The following is a 19,102-nucleotide window of genomic DNA, read 5'->3' as shown; positions in this document are numbered from 1 at the left end:
CTTCCTCCCCTGCAGTCCCTTACTGTCAGACCCTGCTCTTCGTGAACACATGGAAGTGAAAAGCAAATTTGAGAACACTGACCTTGAAATAAAGTTCATCCAGAATTGATGCATTTTACCTTTTTTTAGATGGCTACAAGTTGTAACAAGCACTCCATAAACATGCTTTTAAACAGCACTTTTGTACCTACTTAGATTTGGGGGTGGGGGGGAAATGTTTTGTGTTCCAGGTCAAATTAGCCAAATCAGTTCCAAATCCTTTTGACTGAGCAAAACTCAGTCATTCAAACACAATATGTGGTGCTGCAACTGGCAAGTATCCTCCACTTGAAACTTTTCAGCCTGGGGCTTCAGATACTTCCAAATCCATGGGCAGGCATGGACAAATACTTCCAAATCTATCCATACAGGCCCAGAGGCTTGGGATTCAGATGCCCCCAAGTCTTCTTTGCTTTCATCCAGTGGCTAGAGGAGCAAGCTAAGGAGTAGCCCATGAAGTACACATGTAGCCAAGATCCTTCCATTGGAAGCCGGGCAGTGGGAAGCTAATTACAAGACTCATAGGGTGTCCTGTCTGCAATGCATTTGGACAGGGGTTTGCTGTCCACTATACAATGCCATTTAAATACATTTGGGCTTGGGTTCCAGACCAGTGCTGTGACTACATTTGATCTTAGCCCACAAGAGGACTTGCATTATATTAGTCCAAAGCTGTTATATTAGTCTAACGTTCATTGGGCTGAGCCCCAGCAGAGTCAACAGCATTTCAAGCTATAGTGACCCCACAGCTCCATGTGCTAATTAGCCCCACCACTCATGTCTGGAACCGGGTATTATTTTCACAAGTCCTGGGATCCTCCAAAAATATATGTGCAGATGACGTGCAGGGCAATTTCTCATGGAGAGTGGGGCCACACTAATCAGATGCAACAGGCAAAGAGGGGGGCGACAGAGGAATTCTGTGTGAACTGTTTAGGGCCTCATTTGTTAATGTTTGCTAGACATTTAAGTCTTGTGAAGAAACAGGAACAATTGGAAATGGGAAAGAAAGCTCAGGTATGGGAATGAAGAGAACGTACAAATGTATTCAATGTAGTGGCTCACCATAAACTTGAAAAGAGTTAGCACTGAGGAGGACTGAACACAATGGGTACTACCATGTGCCTTATTCAGACGGGCTACATTAACCTATTCTTATGGTAGGTTCCCATCATCATCTTGGGTTTTTGGCTTCTCTGCATCTTGAGGATAATACCTTTTCCAGACTGCACTGCTCTGTTCCCAGAGCCAAGATCACCTTGAATGGCATTGTGTAGTAAAAGGTGGAGACCTGTCTGATGCACTGTGGACAGGGCCCCCCTACGAAAGTCTACTAGAGCCTCCTGATGGGAGGATCTCAGCTATATGCCTAGTTTGTGGAGATAGCAGATTTCTCTTTAGCTTGTTCCTGTGGCCTTTGAGCTGACAGCAAGCAAGACTCAGGGGCATCTGAACTCCAAGACCTCTAGGCTTGGGGCTTGCATGGATGCATGCTATGGATTTGGGAGTATCTAAAGCCCTAAGCTGAAGAATCTGGGAGGGAGAATACTTGCCAGTGATAGCACCACATGGTCATGAGCAACTGAGTTCTGCTTGGCCAATAGAATTTGGAACTGATTAATCAACTTCATAGTTTGTTCCCATTGCTGAGCGCTTGCTGCTTTTGGCAGCAGTTTAATGAAAGACTGTGTATTTAATCAGGTCTCCTTGTATGCAAATGTAAGATGGCTTTTTTCCTCAGGCTGATCAGGGGAAAAAACCTCATCCTCTGTTCAAGTAAATACAGTATTATTTTTTATGAAGAATGATAGAACCATAGAAAATTAGGGTTGGAAGGGACCTCAGGAAGTCATTTAGACCAACCCTGTGCTCAAAGCAGGACCATCCCCAACTAGATCATCCCAGTCAAGGTTTTGTCTAGCTGTGTCTTAAAAACCTCCAAGGATGGAGAGTTCACAACCTTTCTGGGTAACCTGTTCCAGTGCTTCACTACCCTCCTAGTGAGAAAATTCTTCCTAATATCTAACCTAAACTTGCCGTGCTGCAACTTGAGACCATTGCTCCTTGTTCTAGCACCACTAAAAACAGTCTAGCTCCATCCTGTTTTGAACCCACCTTCCAGTAGTTGAAGGCTGCTATTGAATCCCTTCTCAGTCTTCTCTTCTCTGAACTAAATGAGCTCAGCTCCCTCAGCCTCTTCTTGTAAATCATGTGCCCGAGCTCCCGCACCATTTTCATTGCCCTCTTCTGGACTCTCTCCAATTTGTCCACATACTTTCTGTAGTGAGTGGCCCAAAACTGCACACACTACTCCAGATGTAGCTTCACTAGTGCTGAATAGAGGGGAATAATCATCCAATTTGTCTAGGTCACTCCGAATCCTAGCCCTACCCTCCAGCATATCTTACACCCTCCAGCTTGGTGTCATCTGCAGACTTGCTAAGGGTGCACTCTATGCCATGTTCCAAGTCGTTGATGAAAATATTGAACAAACCCAGCCCCAGGACCAACCCCTGGGGCACTCCATTTGATACTGACTGCCAATTAGACACTGAGCCATTGATGTCTGAGCCTGATTCTCCAGTCAGTTTTCTATCCACCTTATACTCCATTCATCCAGCCCATACTTCCTTAGCTTGCCTGCAAGGATGTTGTGAGAGACCATATGAAAAGCCTTGCTAAAATCAAGGTATACCACATGCATCGATCTTCCTGCATCCAGAGCCAGTCCTCTCATCATAGAAGGCAATTACATTGGTCAGGCATGACTTGTCCCTGGTAAATCCATGCTGACTGTTCCTAATCACCTTCTTCTCCTCCAACTGCTTAAAAATGGATTCCTTGAGGATGTGCTTCATGATTTTTCCAGGGACTGAGGTGAGGCTGACTAGTCTGTAGTTCCCTGGATACTACTTTTTTTCCTTTCTTAAAATGGGCACTATGTTTGCCTTTTTCCAATCATCCAGGACATCTCCCAATCACCGTGAGTTTTCAGAGTTGATGGCCAGTGGTTCTGCAGTCACATCAGCCGACTCCCTCAGTACCCTTGGGTGCATCCCATCTGGTCCCATGTACTTGTATATCTCCAGCTTTTCTAAATAGTAGTCTGGGAGCTGACCTTGGTTGTGAAGACCAAGATAAAAAAGGCATTGAGTACTTCAGCCTTTTCTGCATCCTCTGTCAGTAGGATGCCTCCCCCATTAAGGGACTCGCACTTTCCCTGATCTTCCTCTTACTGCTGATGTACTTATAGAAACCCTTCTTGTTACCCTTCACATTCCTTGCTAGCTGCAAGTCCAATTGCCCTCTGGCCTTCCTGTCTTCATCCCTGCATGCCCGAGCAATATTCTTATACTCCTCCCTAGTTGTCTGTCCAAGTTTCCACTTCTAAGCGTCCTTTTTGTGATTTAGTTTACTGAAGAACTCCCTGCTAAGCGAAGCTGGTCTTCTGCCATACTTGCTAGTCTTCCTGCACATCAGGATGGTTTGTTCCTGCACTCTCAGTAAGGCTTCTTTAAAGTACAGCCTGGACTCCTCTCCCTCTAAGACTGGCTTCCCAGGAGATCCTGCCCAGGAGTTCCCTGAGTGAGTCCGTCTGCTTTTCTGAAGTCCAGGGTCATTACTCTGCTGCACTCCTTCCTTCCTTTCCTCAGGATCCTGAATTCAATCATTTCATGCTCCCTGCTGCCCAAATTGCCACCTACTAGTACATTCCCCACCAATTCTTCCCTATTTGTGAGCAGCAGGTCAAGAAGAGCATGGCCCCTAGTTGGCCACTCCAGCACTTGCTCCAGAAAGTTGTCCCCAGCACTCTCCAAAAACTTCCTGGATTGCCTGCACATTGCTGTATTGCCCTCCCAGCAGGTATCGGGGTGATTGAAGTCCCCCATAAGAACCGGGGCCTGTGATCTGGGAACTTCCACTACCTGTTTGAAGAAAGCCTCATCCACCACTTCCTCCTGGTCTGGTGGTCTGTTGCAGACCCCCACTACAACATCACCCTTGTTGCTCTCCCCTATGACTATAACCCAGACACTTGCGACAGGCCTATCTCCAGCTTCATACTGGAGATCTGAGCAATCATACAGCTCTTTTACATACAATGCAACTCTTTTTCCTCTTCTCCCTTGCCTGCCCTTCCTGAACAGTTTGTACCCATCCATGACTGTGCTCCAGTCATGCAAGTTCCCACCAAGTCTCTGTTATTCCAATCACATTGAGGACTTCCAATTCTTCCTGCTTGATTCTAGTGACTAGTTGATTGCCTTGATTTCTCAGGAAATATGAGAGCACATCCTCTGTTGCCCCCTCCTGCTTGCTCTTCCTGCAGGTCTCCTGCTTCCCCACTTACCTCAGGGCTTTGGTCTCCATCCCTCAGTGAACCTAGTTTAAAGTCCTTCTCACTAGGTTAGTGAGCCTGTCTGCAAAGACACTCTTCCCTCTCTTTATCAGGTGGATCCCATCTCTTCCTAGCAAATGAATGTCCCAGACTCTCTGAAATAAAGCTAATTCTTCAACATAGATGGAAAATAGTCCCTAAATCTGGAGGTTGAGTAAAAACTGGATGTAAATATCCAGATTTCTATTTTGGGCAACCTTTTGGGCATTGCCAAAAATATCTGGGATAGAAAATTGAGAGAGAAAATCAGAGGGCCAGATTGAGTTTTTTATACTAAGGTGATGTAAAAGGAGCCTTATTGTGAAGACTCCATTAATTAGTAGTACTTCTGCTGTGTTTTCTGATAGTTACCAGCACGGAAACCACCAATACTATAACAAAACAAGAGAAATACCTTTGCAATAAAGTGATTGGAGAATGTGGAATGTCCTTTAAGATGCAAAATACCTGAAGGGGAAAAAATAGCATTCTTTTCTTGCTTATTTAAAAATACATTTGTCTAATTTTAATTCCACTGTTAACTAAAATATCTGTCAAGTACACATTGCTTTTATATCATAATAATAAATCTTTTAGCAAAATATATCTGTGGAAACAGAAAACTTGAAATGGGGTACTTGCTCTTCATATTTCTGCCTCAGTAACAAGTTCACATTTTTTCCATATGGTCCATCTGTTGAGAGCAAAAACAACATTTTTAAAGCATGAGCCACATCATTCTAAATCGGTTTTATCCCTAACCAAAAAACATGACTCAGATGCACAATAACCATGGAATTTTGCAAGTGATGCCTCAGGTCATCTATAAAATATTCCCTGTGAATTTCTCTCTCATTGTTGAACTCTACAGCTATGTACTTAAAAGTGCTCTCCACAAAATAGATCATCTAATAATAAACACTGGGTCAGATTTTGCTGTCATAGATATATATATATGAATTTTGAGTAACTTCCTATGGCTTGTTTTTTGATTAATTCTTGAAAGAATGAAATCCACAACATGCTATAGCTGAAATCTATATAGCTGTACCTACAGCAGCATAAGCCTTATATGTTTCAGATGTGTAATTTAATTATGGTTCTGAACTAGACAGAATCATAGTAAGTATAGAAGATAACCTGCTGGCTAGTCCTGCACTGAAGCACCTTCATGCCCCAGCCAGCACCTCCACAGCACATTGAGCCGGGGGAAGTCCCAAGCTGACATGCTCTCCCCCCATAGCTGGAGCTGCTCTGACCTGACTCAACATCTTGGTATCCCATGTGCATGTGCAAATGTGTAATAAGTACCAAAGGTTATTGCATCACATTAATATGCACATGTAGACACAACCTGTGCCTGGAAAGCCAAACCAGGACAGGCTGGAAACAATTTAATGTCATCTGCACTAGCAGTTCAAGAGTTCTGAACACCATTGCAGCTTCTTCTGCTGTTGACAGTAACAGAGTTTGCCAGCATAGATATCAAGGCTGTTTGTTGACATGCTCAGCATTTTCTAAACCACAGTTAACTGCATCACACAGTTTGAATCAAATTTCAATTCAAATTAAGGGTTGATAGGCAATCATTGACCATCACAGCTGGGGACACTGGCTATAGGCAGTCTATATACTTGACAGACCCATAACAGAGGTTGGAACTAATTAGGAGGTGATAATAAGCCTATTTAAGTGCTGCTACATTGTTACAGTTATCTGAAGTGCTGTTCCAGAAGGGGTAATTGACTTGATACTTAGGGTGAGGTGTTGTTAGCACATTTGACTTTGTAAAGGTGTTACTTTGTGCCTGATAGACTCTGTTGTGTTACAAAAACCCAATTGAGTTCCATTTGCTGGGATTAGGCAGTTAAGGTTCTTTGGGTAAATCCAATATTTTGTATTAGACCAACTCAAATAGTTGGAAAAAATCTTTTTTGCAAGCTTTCAGGTACAAATTCGTCAGACTGAGGAAGCGTGATATTTGCAATGCTTATCTGATTATCTGAGTTCCTAAGGACTGTTTTTCCTAAAAGCAATGCAGTGTATACATGTTAATTAATACAGTTGAAATTGCCTATTCAGACTGCCCTAGTCTGCACTAACTTTAATTCAGATTACAGACCTCCATGTATATCTAGTGATGGCTGTAGTCTGGATTCAGCCTAAAAAAACGTAACTTCTATAAATGGCTCAAGTGAGCAAACACCACAGGCTAAACCGTGAAATACATAGGCAGCAGAAACACTGATTGTATTCATTCAGAGTTACCTGAATATGGATTTTAATATTTGGCCCCATGTGTCCCATCTCAGGGTAGACATGAGCATTATGCAGCACTTGGTAGAGTATGCATGTAATAATATCAACCTGATGTAAGATAAGAACTGAATTTACAGATTAAAACGTTTTGTTGCTGCCCCTCTCCCTCACCCAGTAGCTAAGCTAAATGCAAATACCACGTTCTAACCAGTGGCATAACCGTTTTCTGAGACCTTTATCCTTAGTAGAATCTCCTTTGATTAATTTATTTATGACAGTACAAAAGCATCCCTACTGAAACCAGAGTGTTTATGTGCTGAGTACTAGGCCTGTGCAAAGCAGCTAGTTTCCACTTTGGATTTGGATTCGGCCGATTTAAGCAGGGGCGACACATAGGGGGTGCACGTGCACCCCTTGAGCATGGTGGTGCACCCCCTACCTAACCCCCCTACCAGCGGCATCTGCAGGTGGTCAGCCATCCCCACTGACCACCCCAAATGCTGCTGGCAGCATCTGCGTGTGGTCACCGCCCCATGGTCAGCGCCCTGCTGCTGACAGCACCAGCAGCGCCTGCAGGAACTTGCCACTCAACGCCACCAAGCTCCCACTGCCACTGCCATGCTCCTGCCGCTGCCGTGCCCCCCCCCCAGCCACCGGGGGCATGGGTCGTTCATGGATTCAGGGGACAGTGATTCAAATCACTGTCCCAAATCAATTTGGCCGAATCTGATTCACAGATTCAGCCGCCACCGAATTGGCCAGATCTCCAAATCAAACAGGTCCCATCCCCCGCCTGCTCTCCCAGCCCCATCAATGGCTGCCCTGCCCAGCCCCAGCCTCCCAAAGCCCCCAGTCACTGGCTGCTGCCAGGCGGGGGGGCTATCCCCACTACCTCCCACTACCCCATGCTGCATGGGGGGCTCTGCCATGAGCCCCCATCCCCTGCCCACTCTCCCAGCCCCATCAATGGCTGCCCTGCCCAGGCCCAGCTCCCAGCTCTTTAAAAAGAAAAAAAAAAAAAAAAGGCCCTTCACTCACTGTCTTCTGCCAGGCGGTGGGCAGGGTGCAATCTTCACTGCCCCACACTGCATGGGGGGCTCTACCATGAGGCCCCAGAAGCTCCAATAGCTGCTGCTGCAGCTGGTGAGTGTGGGGCTTTTTTTCTTTTTTTTTAAGAGCTGGGGCAGGTGGAGCAACCATGTGGCGGGGCAGGGTGAGAGAGCTTGCAGGTGTTGGGGGGTGCTCAGAGGGGAGCAGGCAGGGGATGGGGCCTGGCTGGGGTCCCCCATGGTCCCTTTCCTTGCCACCGCCACGACATCCCACCCCTGCCCTCTACTTACCACCACAGAGTCTGGGTCCAGCTCTCTGTGGCAGCAAGTAGGGACTGCCCGAATCTCTGAAGCTCTCTGAATCTTTTTTGAATTGATTCGGAGAGCCTTGAATCAATTCATACATTTTTATTGGTCTCCTGGTTTGATTTGGATTCAGAGATTTGGCCGCCGAATCGGACCAAATCTCTTCCAAATCAAATCGGCACCCGAACCTTCGCACAGCCCTACTGGGTACATTGCTTCTAGGGACAGCTTAAAATCAGTTCTTTTAATCAACAGACTGGTCACTACAGTGCATCATCTTGGAAAAGACCTGTTGAAAGCCTCAAAATACACCATCCATTGAAAATCAAATTCGGTATGACATACTTGGACAATTTAACACTGCTTTTCTGGCACAGTGTGTTATGTACAAAATTCCAAAAAAGTATACAGACATACTGTAAAAAAAAATGCCATGAGTGTGTTAGTCCACTGCATTGTTAATCAATCTTAGAGATAACTGTAGAAGAAAACTTTAAAAAGCTAAGCAAGAAACAAGTAAGTTTTCAATGGAGTTAAACCCTGATGAGTTAAAGGAGGACTATTCCAGCTGCCTGCTGCTGCAGTTGAGAAGAGTAGATGGATTTGAGGAAGATACAAATGGGAGGCCAACAGTTAACTAAGCTGTGGTGGCAGAGGCTGAATCTGAGAAACCAGTTGGAGCAGCCTTATGAAGTGTTTTAGAATCAAACCAAAGGAAAGTTAATAGACATTAATAAACATTAATATAAATAGGTAAAAATAACTTGATTTAGTGTTAAGGTTAAAGATAGTTAAATTAACTGGGCACTGAATGCGAAGAGTGGCTAAGTAGGTAATACAAATCAACAAACAAGAACTAAACTCTGTAAGACTGCACAGAAGATGTCTAGGGCAGAAAAATAAGTAAAATCATGTCCTAAGAAACCAAAGAAGCCTGAATAGCTGTGGAGCATTTCCAGAAGAAGGAATATCCATCTATTGCCAAGTGCCTAACTGAAGTCTAAGGGAATCAAGAGAAGGAGCAAGTAGCATCAATGTAAAAGGATCCCAGACATCAAGAAAAGCCATTTCTTCATTACAACCAAAGTGAAATCTATACTGATTTTTTTTCCAAGGAAGAAATAGATTTCATAGATTGCATAGACATTAGGGCTGGAAGGGACCTTGCAAGATCATTGGGTTCAGCCCTCTGCCCAAAGGGCGGGCAGTCTGCAAGGGTCAAATAATCCCAGCAAGACAAGCATCCAAGTGTTTTTTAAAGGAATCCAAAGTAGGTGCCTGCACCATCTCTGGCGGGAATTTATTCCAGGCCCTTGGGACTCAGACAGTAAAGAAGTTTTTCCTTATGTCCAACCTAAAATGGCCTTCCAAGAGGTTTGTCTTCCCATGGGGTGCTCTGGTCAACAGTCATTCTCCCAGTTCCCAGTGCACACTCCTTATATACTTGTAGGCAGCCACCAAGTCCCCACTAAGCCATTGCTTCTCCAGGCTGAAGACCCCCAGGCCTCTCAGCCTCTCCTCATAAGGCCTGCTCTCTTGACCTCTAATCATTTGTGTGGCTCTCCTCGGGACTCTCTCAAGCTTTTCCACATCCTTTCTGGATTGCGGAGTCCACATATTATGGACAAAGTGACTGAAGAGGTGAATACTGCTAATTTTCTTACTCTGTATGAATTCAAGAGCACTTTCACCTTATTTTTACCTATGTTCCTTGTTTGTCTGGCCTACCGGTTTTCTCTCCGATGCATTATACCCATGACTGCTGCCTTTCTTGAACAAAATGAAGGCTGTTTGGGGGGGCTGTTTGGTTTGGTGAGTGGATGGGGTAGTTGTTTTTTTTGTTCTTGTTTAAGCAGGAACTTGAAGGTAAAGCAGACCATTAAAGAAAGAAGAGGGTCAGAGAAGAGCCATAGGTTTGGCACTGTACATGATTGCTCAAGGCAGGGGACATAAATTATTTTTAAATGCAATATTACAAGCAGAAATAACTTTATGTGGCAACCTGATAAGGAAAAAAGCAATAAGCTGAAAGGGGGCTGCCAGTGCATTTCTATTAGATTTGACTCTTTTATTTAAAAATAATCATGGATTTTTTCAATTTTTTTCAATATTATAAAAATATATTTTTTTCAAAGCATATATTTTTTCTTCTATTACATTTTTTCACTAATTCCAGCCCTCTCCTGAGGTCGTTTAGAGGATCTCCATGTTCCATAGGAAGGCAAATATCAGTCTGCTAGTTCAGTGGTTTTGATGTTCGATTGCTTATCAAGTTTTTGCCCTTCAGGTGCCAACCGGGATTCACCGGAGCAAGATGTACTGAAACTCTGCCCATGAAAATCCAAAACCAAGAAAGTATGTTAAAATAATCTGAACTTTGCTTTCTCCCCCAACTACAGCAACAAAATCACTACTACTTGGTGTTTTCACAGTTCAGCTGGAACTGGCCTTTCTTGATTCTGATTATGCTAAGCTTTAATCTGTACACCATGGCATTCTCTGGCATCAGAACATGTCTCATTTGTGTGGCTTTTTAAAGCAGAATCTTCTCATCCATCACAGATTTTGTTTTACATTATCAGCTTTCTTGATTGGGGAAATGCTGTAAAGTGTTACTGTGTAGGAATAAGCCAACTGAAATGGATGATGTACAGATTCCATCTTCTAGCCGCCTTGAGAAAAGCACATTATAAAAGTCATTTGGGGATTTGAAATGGCAGATTCCTCTATCACATGCTGAAACACACTTTGATCTGGATTGGTTTTGGCTTCCACAAAGCAAATGGGCGGCTCTCAAACATCTTGAGCCATTTGGAAATGCTAAAGATTCAGTTTCTGAAGGTGAACTCACCAAGTCAAATCAGTTCACGCTGAAGGAGCTTCTTTCTTAGCATATGTTCACCTCTTCTCTTTTCTCTGTTTTTCTCTACCATTGTTTTGTTTTTCCTCTCAGGTGCCCAAATGAATTTACTGGTGATCGCTGCCAAAACTACGTAATGGCCAGCTTCTACAGTACGTCCACTTCCTTCCTGTCTGTGCCTCAGTAGGAGCATGCTCAGTTGGTGCTGCTTTCTTGTCACTGCATCTTTCCTCTGATTTATTTTTTTTATTTATATATCTGTAACTAGATTTATTGCCTTAGACTTAATATCGATTATCTCTGCCTGTTGCATGAAAATGATAATAACAAAAGCAATTGCAATACTTTATTGGGTTGTTTGGCATGGAGGTTATGGGCATGTGAGACACAGGAACATTGTGAACTTAATGTCAAAGGATGTCATATGGCTGATATCAGGCAGCAGAAGTACAAAAACATATTTCAAAGTCTCGCATTTTGTCTGCCAAAAGAATGAACTTCCTGCACTAAAATAGCACAAGTCTTTGTAAAAAGATAGTAACCTACCAAATAAACATAAGTTGATAAGGAACTAATGGTTCCAAAGAAACATAAGTTGCATTTGGAACTAGAAGGTAAAGGTAATTTTTATATGCTCATGAGATGCTGACTGCACAAGAGCCTGAGACTACTGCGCAGTAACGTTGTGTGGCAGAACCCGTGACATGACACTACTGTTCAGTAGTCTTGGGGTTTCTGCACAGTAGCATCACAGAAAGGCCACTCATCAGTTCTACTGTGCAGTAACTCAGGTTATTGTGCAATCATTTAGTGCTTGTTTGTACAAATAACAACTGTGCAGTCAGAATCTCATGTAGATGAGGCCAAGGTGCATCGAAAGAGTGCATTCAAACAGGATCAAAGTGATTTTTTCTTTATTGTTTACATTTTAAATTTCAATAGAAAGAAAAATTTCAAGGGGAAAGAGAAGGAGGGGGATGTACATGATGGTTTATGGTTTTTTATTTGTTGGGGGACAGGTGCAAGAGATCACGTATGTCAGAATCAGATTAAATTGCAAAAGAAAGGCACCACATAAGCTCGTTTGCACACTTGTGTGCTCATGCATGCACACATATTCACACCAGTGCATGCTCAGAGGAGTCTGCCGATGTGGATCTGCCCGTAAAATGGGGGTCACAGACAAATGTATAGTCCTGTAAACTTTCCTTTGGAAGGGATGGTTCCTTATCATTAATTATCAGTGAAAAGGTGAAAAATATGTTGACTATTTATTTTGTAGCCTTAGCTATAGTAAAGCCAAACAGAAAATATAAGGAAATTGCATACTTTTTACATTTTTAATGATCATACACTAATTCATAATTAATTGTTGCTGGTATCCCTGTGCACTGTGAGCTAAGAGCAGTTCTATATGAACTTTTTTTTTGATAGATTGCTCCCCCACCCTGAAAGATTTTGGAGCATGGAAGCTAGCTCAATTTAATTTCCATTAGTACATGGGATAAAAAGCTGTTAGCATGCACTGGACATTTTGGAGCCCAAGTAGATGCATAGGTCTTCTCTGACATCAATGAATGAAGAATATACATACATAATTCATATTGTCCATCCTGGGAGTTCTCCTGAATCCCAAATGCTCTAGTAGGAGATTAGACCTCCCAGCATTCAAGTGTTTATGTTCTCCCAATTTTTAAAATGTTTATTAGTGTGTATTTTTAAAACACCTCTGATAAGTATAGACCAAAAGACTAAAATAACTTTCCTTGCTGTTGTGCTTTTGTTTCCTAAGTATTAGATTTTTAATAACCTTTTCTCTTTATGAAAAATGCATGTTTTATGCTTTTTCACAGTGTTAAAAGAGCAATGGTAACAAAATGAAGTATTGTCTATTCCCCAAATTATTTCAAACTGTGAGCCCATGAAACTAGAGCCCCAGACTTGAATTATAATCTCAGGGGTTTTAGGAGAGTTGGGCTTTTTGTACCCAGAAAAAAAACAACATTTTTTTCTCTTTAGTTTTTAAATTTTCTAATATTAAATACACTGGGATTTTTACAAGAGTCTTTCTGTGGTAGGTGATCAGGCTAGGATTGCTGCAAGCATCTACAACTATAAAGAGATATAACAATTGTATCAGTATCAAATTATCCTGTTACAAGGTGGGGGTGTCTACACAGATGCTTTACTGCAAAGCAGACTAATTTGTTGCACAGTAAAGCATCACCATCGACATGTCAGTGACAATTATGGTGCAACAGACTAATTTACTGCACTGCCAGATATTCCCATCAGATACGAGTGGTATCTGGCAGCACTGCGCTTAAATGCACGTTATTAGACAGTGACATCAGGATTAGTTTATCCTGTCTCAGTTGCATTAACTGCACATGTAGATATGCCCAGTGTTATGAAGTAGCTGTTAAATCTGCCTGTTCCTGTAGCCATGTCAATGTAATAAAACCATTGCAACTTTAGCCCTTTCTTCCTTCGGGGTTAAATTTGCAATGACTTAGCTCACTTCTGTGGTACAGGAGTATGCTGATGTAACAGTTTATGGTGCTTCTGAGCATGAACTCCCATGCCCGTTTTAAATCAGTTAAAGGTTACATCTGTTCATAGCCTAAGTGAGAAGGGCATGTAAGTCCCATTGTTTTTCACGTGAACTGGCATTGGGGATTCCTGAAAAACCCAGCCTCAGATCTCATTGTAATTCAGTGAGATTACTTCACATAACTACCTCAGGCTACTTTGAAAATCCCAGGCTCTGCTTATTTTATTCTAGCACCTTCTATATACAATATATCTGAAGCACAGAGTGATGTTTCTTAAGTTACTACAAATCTTAAAATGACACTTTTGGAAGGTATCCAGTGAAAGTACATTTATATTTAACAAGAAAAATCAATATAGAAGCACTTATATGACTTTTTTTCCAAACTGAATATAGATCAGGTTATACAATTAAAAAATAATCAGACTGATCATTCTGATCCAGCAAAGATTGTATCTGAGGCTGAAAGACAAGAGCATATTTTGCACCAAGTAAATAGAGGAATTAATTTAGTTTGGTTTAACTAGGGAAGCTTATGCTAATTATATAGCAAACCAAATGTTAAAGCATATGATAATAAGAAAATAAACATGAGCTATATAATGCCATCTGATTTTAGACAGAATTCCTTCTTGATTTCAAGGAGAATTTTTTATTTGAAAACTGATAGGTCATTATGGCTCCCTACAAGGAATAGCTATGGATTACCTATTCATATCCTAAAGATTCCGCTTAAAATTTATGTTTAAAAATTCAACTCTGTGGATGAAATATTTAAAAGCAATGAAGATAAGGGGAGTTTTTTAACTGACATCAGTAGGAGCAGAGTTAGGCTAATGCTGATCATTTTTGCAAATCTCACTGCAGTTCACTGTAGTAGGAAGTTTGTCTATTTAAGGAGTACTTCATTGCACCCATAGTGCAATACAAAAATATTTCAATCATTGTAAGACTGTGAAAAGCTGATGAAATATGATGGATCAATTTCACACTAGTCTCCTTTATTAAGGAAATTACTCCCATACAAACAATTTTCCCTGCCTTTAAGGGGCATATGAAAGGAGAGGGAGAAAAAGCTTGTAGATGCATTTTATCTCCCTCAGGTTGAGAGTCCATTTACATCCAGTTTTGTATAGAGGGTAAATAATGGTGTATACCATCAAAAAGCTTCACAATGGAAGTTGGCAATTTGCCTGTACTGCAATATTTAACTTCAGGATTGTTCCCCCTATCCAGTGTATTCATGGGTAGGAGGGAATAAGGTGCATAATTTAGTTTAGGATGCACAATCAAGAAAGTGCAAGGAAGCCGTTGCAATTCTGGGTCAAGCAAATACTAGTGTAACTGAGGCCGTAGCAATCAAGTCCAAGACTAAGTCCACTCTTGCATCTCAGATTGATTTATCACACCAAATGGGTAGGATTGGACTTTTGTAGGGATAGGGGAAAGAAGAGCATTATGGGCAAAACTAAACCACACATTTTTCCAGGAATTTAAGTTACATGCTCAGAGCTTATGGAGCAACATGGAGCAGCATGGTAGCATCAGGTAGCTCTAAAGTTTTATCACTAGTAAACCTATTATCCCATCAACCTGGCCCCAGTAGATTGAGAACCCCATGCTTAGGTGCCAGGTTAAGTGTGAACCTCACAATAGTTTATGTGGTCCAACTGGACCAGTGTGTAAACTTCTTGTGTTTCCGCACATTACTGTGCACATTCATATAAAATGCATTACATTGGCAAAATGCATGAAGTAAGCAAAACAAACTTTTATTCCTAAAGGCAAATACTTAAGTAGAAACAGCTCAGAAATTTCAATTAATTTCAACTGTGCCGCAGTTGATTAATCTGTGATAGAAAAATTCTAAGATTGATGTGACCCAGAAATTAGATATGATGCTGGGCAAGTTTTGAGTATGCCTTTGACATACTTTTGTGATGCAACACAACCATTACTCCCATTTTTTTTTTCATTTTTACATATGCTCTGCTTTATGTTTTGAAATGTACAGTGTACACTCGTTCTCGTATAATGCAGCTTTCCAAAATAGTTATCTGGCTACAGAGTTATTTGAAAATTTTACCTTGAACTTCAAATGCCTCTGAAACACTTAAGAGTTTAAGGATTTGTTTATACAGTGCAGTGCAATTCACTATAGAGATACCAAACCTAGCACAGAACTCCAATGGGGCTAATTTATCCTGTTAATTTACCCCTTCTCAACAGGATAAACCAGGCAGTGCACTAGGTTAACATGGCTGTACTGCTTCTGGTACCTGAGGTAGCTCAACACTTCACTGCCCTGTGCCATGTAGATCTACCCTAAGTCCCACTGACTTCCAACAGAACTTATGGGCTAGGGACAGGCATTACACATAAACTAATTTAAGTGATCAGAAACTGGTTTAAACCTGTAACAGAACAGATGTTCAGTGCACATAAACCAGTTTGAAAATGGCTGAAACCAGTTTGAGATAAACCTGGTTGAATGTAGTATCAGACTTAACTGATTTGGGTCAAACTGGTTTATGCAATGTCTGTCCCAGATCCCTTGCTGGTTTAAGTTAAACCAGACTCCCCTAGCATCCCGGCATGGTATCTGGGCTGGGTGACTCTCTCTGCTCCACAGCAGAGCTGGCCCCTCCTCTCTGCTCCCTGGCTGCAACTCAGCAGAGACTGCAGGCTGCTTCCCCTCTCCCTCTTACCACTCACTGCTAAGCAGGAATTTCCCCCCTCCCCTCTGCCTTGCTGAGAGGTGTCTGCGTATTAGCTAGCAGACCATCTGCTGGCTACGGTCATGCTGTGGCAGACGGGACAAAGGCAGAATCAACATGTAGCTGGTAATGTCCCTCTTGTTCTCTTAATTGGGGTGATAAACACTGAGTTAGGGGTAATAAACACTGTGTTATCAATTCCCTGCTGGGCTGGTCAGGAGGGGGAGGGGGGAACCCCTCCCCAATGAAAGCTTCCTGCCAGGTCCTGACCAAGCACCTCCTCAGCTTAGCACTATGCAAGGGAAAGGAGGGCTGTGCTAGTGCCCACCACGCCCCCCCCCCCCCCCAATTCCAGCTTCTAGCCTGAGTCACTGCAGGCATGTACCTGCATGTCTGGGATGTCTGTACAGTTACAAACTGATTTAGCCTAGCCAGGTTTGACTAACCTGCAAAGATTGAATCAGTTCAGACTCTTTGAATGTCTGTCCCTAGCCTTAATCTCAGATTTGACATTAAAAGAAGAGGCCACTTTTTTAGATATAAATTACTACACCAATTCTTTGGAAGTTAATTGGCTCTGATATTTATCTAAGAAGATAAAATTAATCCTTAACTTTTTCTCAAATTTTAATTAGAGACAGTGTAAACTTTTTCAAGAGATGAAGGCACCTGTGTTCATGAAAAGAGCATTTTAGGAGTTGGTCTCACTGGGTGTGTTGACATGTGCATTAATGCACTTTTACTAATGCACATTAAATTTAGTACCTCCAACATGAGGTACTAAATAAATGCACAGTCGGCTGTGCTAATGTGCAGGAGTGCAAGCATATGCTTTTTTAGTGACACTTAATGAGCAGTAGCCTATTCTACTGTGCATTAGTGTATTAACAGATTTTACCTGCTACTTTTAATGCACAGTAGGATAGGCTACTGTGCATTAAAGCACATGTGTAGATGTGCCCACTGAATTTCATTTGGATCTAGGCTCTTAGGGTGTCTGTACACAAGCGCAGAGCCTGCTCTGATGCTCTGTAATTACATCATGTTGGAGCAGACGTGATTTATCCAGGCTGCAGAAGCATAGTAGTTATCGTGCTCCAGCATTTCATGTATCAGCATCCCCACGCTTCAAAATGGCAGCAGGGGTTCATGGACTAAAGCAAGTTCAATGACCTGTAGTTCAAGTGCCCCTGCTGCCATTTTGAATTATGGGGATGCTGATATACAAGACGCTGAAGCGCTCTAATTAGAGCAGCTTTTGGAGTCGCTCTAATTAAAGCATCGCCCCTTCCCCTCCCACCCCAGAGCATGTGTAAAAATGCCCTCAGTGCCTAACTCATTTCTGAATAGCAATCATAACTATCTCTGTTAAGCTGGCCAAAATGCAGGATTTCCAGGGTTTTTTTAAATATAGTTATTTTTTTAAGTGTTGCTTGAGTCCATATCAGAGCAGAGCCAAACTTATCAACATTTCTCCTGAACCAGAAATTAAGGGGAAAAAAAGTTTCCAAAACATAAAAAGCATGGTGCCTCTGAAACCAAATCTGCTTCTGAGATTCCACAGTTGCTGATTGAATCTGATAGTCTTGTCAGTTTCATTCATTAGCTCAGGGAAGGGCAACGGTAGGCAGTGGACTCCATTTCCCAGCTGCCCCTGTGCATGGCTGGGGCCGGTCTCCATGGAGATCCCAGACATACCTGGGCTGTGATTGTGCAAGGCTGGGGTTGCCATGGAGACCAGCCACAGCTGTGCTGGCAGGGCACGTGGCAGAGCAGGACAGGGGGATGCTCCAGAGCTACTGGGATCTTGTGATGGGGCAGCTTGCTCTGGAGTCAGGGTAGAGCCATGCTCTGTAGCCTGCACACTCTGATCTGTGCCCTGGCTCCTTGCAGCGGTGACAGCCTGGTCTGGAGCAGGGGCAGAGCCATGCTTCCCTGCCTACGTGCCCTTGCCCGGAGCATGCCAGCTACAGATCACAGCTCTGCTGTGGCTCCAGAGCAAGCTGCCCCCATCACAAGATCCCAGCAGCTCTGGAGCATCCCCCTGCCCTGCTCTGCCACACACACTGCCAGGGAGGCTGGGGCTGGTCTCCATGGCAACCCCAGCCTTGAGCTTTCACAGCACAGCTGTAGCTGGAGTTTTCATGAAGATTGGCCCCAGCCCTGCAGGCAGGGGCTGCTGGGAAATGGAGTCCGGCTGCCGGCAGGATGGGCCATTTTGCCCACCCTTGCATTTGCTGTTCAGGTTCCCAGTGTCTGAGGCTTAGAACTTCCCCTGCCATACAGAGTGCCCTTGGAAGCCATGCACTTCCCAGGCCACTGGCTTCCCTAGGCTATCCACTGGGAGTCTGACAGCCTGGAAGGTCCAGATATGATGCGGCCTCAAACTCTAAATGCCCAAGCTGTAACTAGGGCTTCCAGACTCCCTGCTAGAGCCAGGGTTCTCAGGGCTTTTGGACTCCCAGCTCCACAGCAGCAAGTGTACGAGTCTTGGTGTGGCTGCCCCGAGCCAAGAACTCTGGAAGCACTGAGATCCTCAGACTCTGGGTTAATATTGGAGCCAGACACCATGGCTCTAGGGCATTTCCAAGTTGCCTGGGGCTATGAACCCCACTATAATATCCTGGATGATTCAAATGGTGGTGCTGCCATGGACTAGGACAAGTCCTAGGACTTCCAGGTTTCAAGCCTTAGGTCCTTAGTCAGAAGCCTGGAAGCCCTTAGAGCCCCAGTTAAGCTGATATGGCAGGCTGCCCCACAGCTGTGGCCCCAGCCTTGAATCCATCCTGCCATGATTTCAGACAGAGAATCCAGGAGAGTTCATGAGAAGTCTGTTTTCAAATCTCCCAAACTGCAGCAAACCTGAGACATTTTTATGGCACCAGTTCAGGTTCTATAAACCAGTATTTTCAAAAAACTCTCTTTCACCAGCATTTTGAC

The 19,102-nt window shown here is 43.1% G+C and overlaps 1 protein-coding gene across 9 annotated transcripts in view; it reads left to right on the top strand.

Moving 5' to 3' along the window:
- NRG1 (neuregulin 1) overlaps positions 1–19,102 on the top strand; it is a 264,027-nt gene that overhangs the window by 216,345 nt on the left and 28,580 nt on the right. For 6 of the 9 annotated variants that reach the window (XM_059724578.1, XM_059724577.1, XM_019490785.2 and 3 more), the window contains one exon: positions 10,985–11,043. In XM_059724578.1, coding sequence (XP_059580561.1) covers positions 10,985–11,043 — 59 coding nt within the window. Of the gene's footprint in view, positions 1–10,318; positions 10,387–10,984; positions 11,079–19,102 lie in introns of those variants that run through there. The other 3 variants (XM_059724576.1, XM_059724574.1, XM_059724579.1) reach the window with 2 other exon arrangements.

The sequence above is a fragment of the Alligator mississippiensis genome, chromosome 3 (genome assembly GCF_030867095.1).
Source record: "Alligator mississippiensis isolate rAllMis1 chromosome 3, rAllMis1, whole genome shotgun sequence".
NCBI lineage: Eukaryota > Metazoa > Chordata > Crocodylia > Alligatoridae > Alligator > Alligator mississippiensis.
Note: the sequence above shows the minus strand (reverse complement) of the source record. Positions and strands in the feature narration are given on the sequence as shown.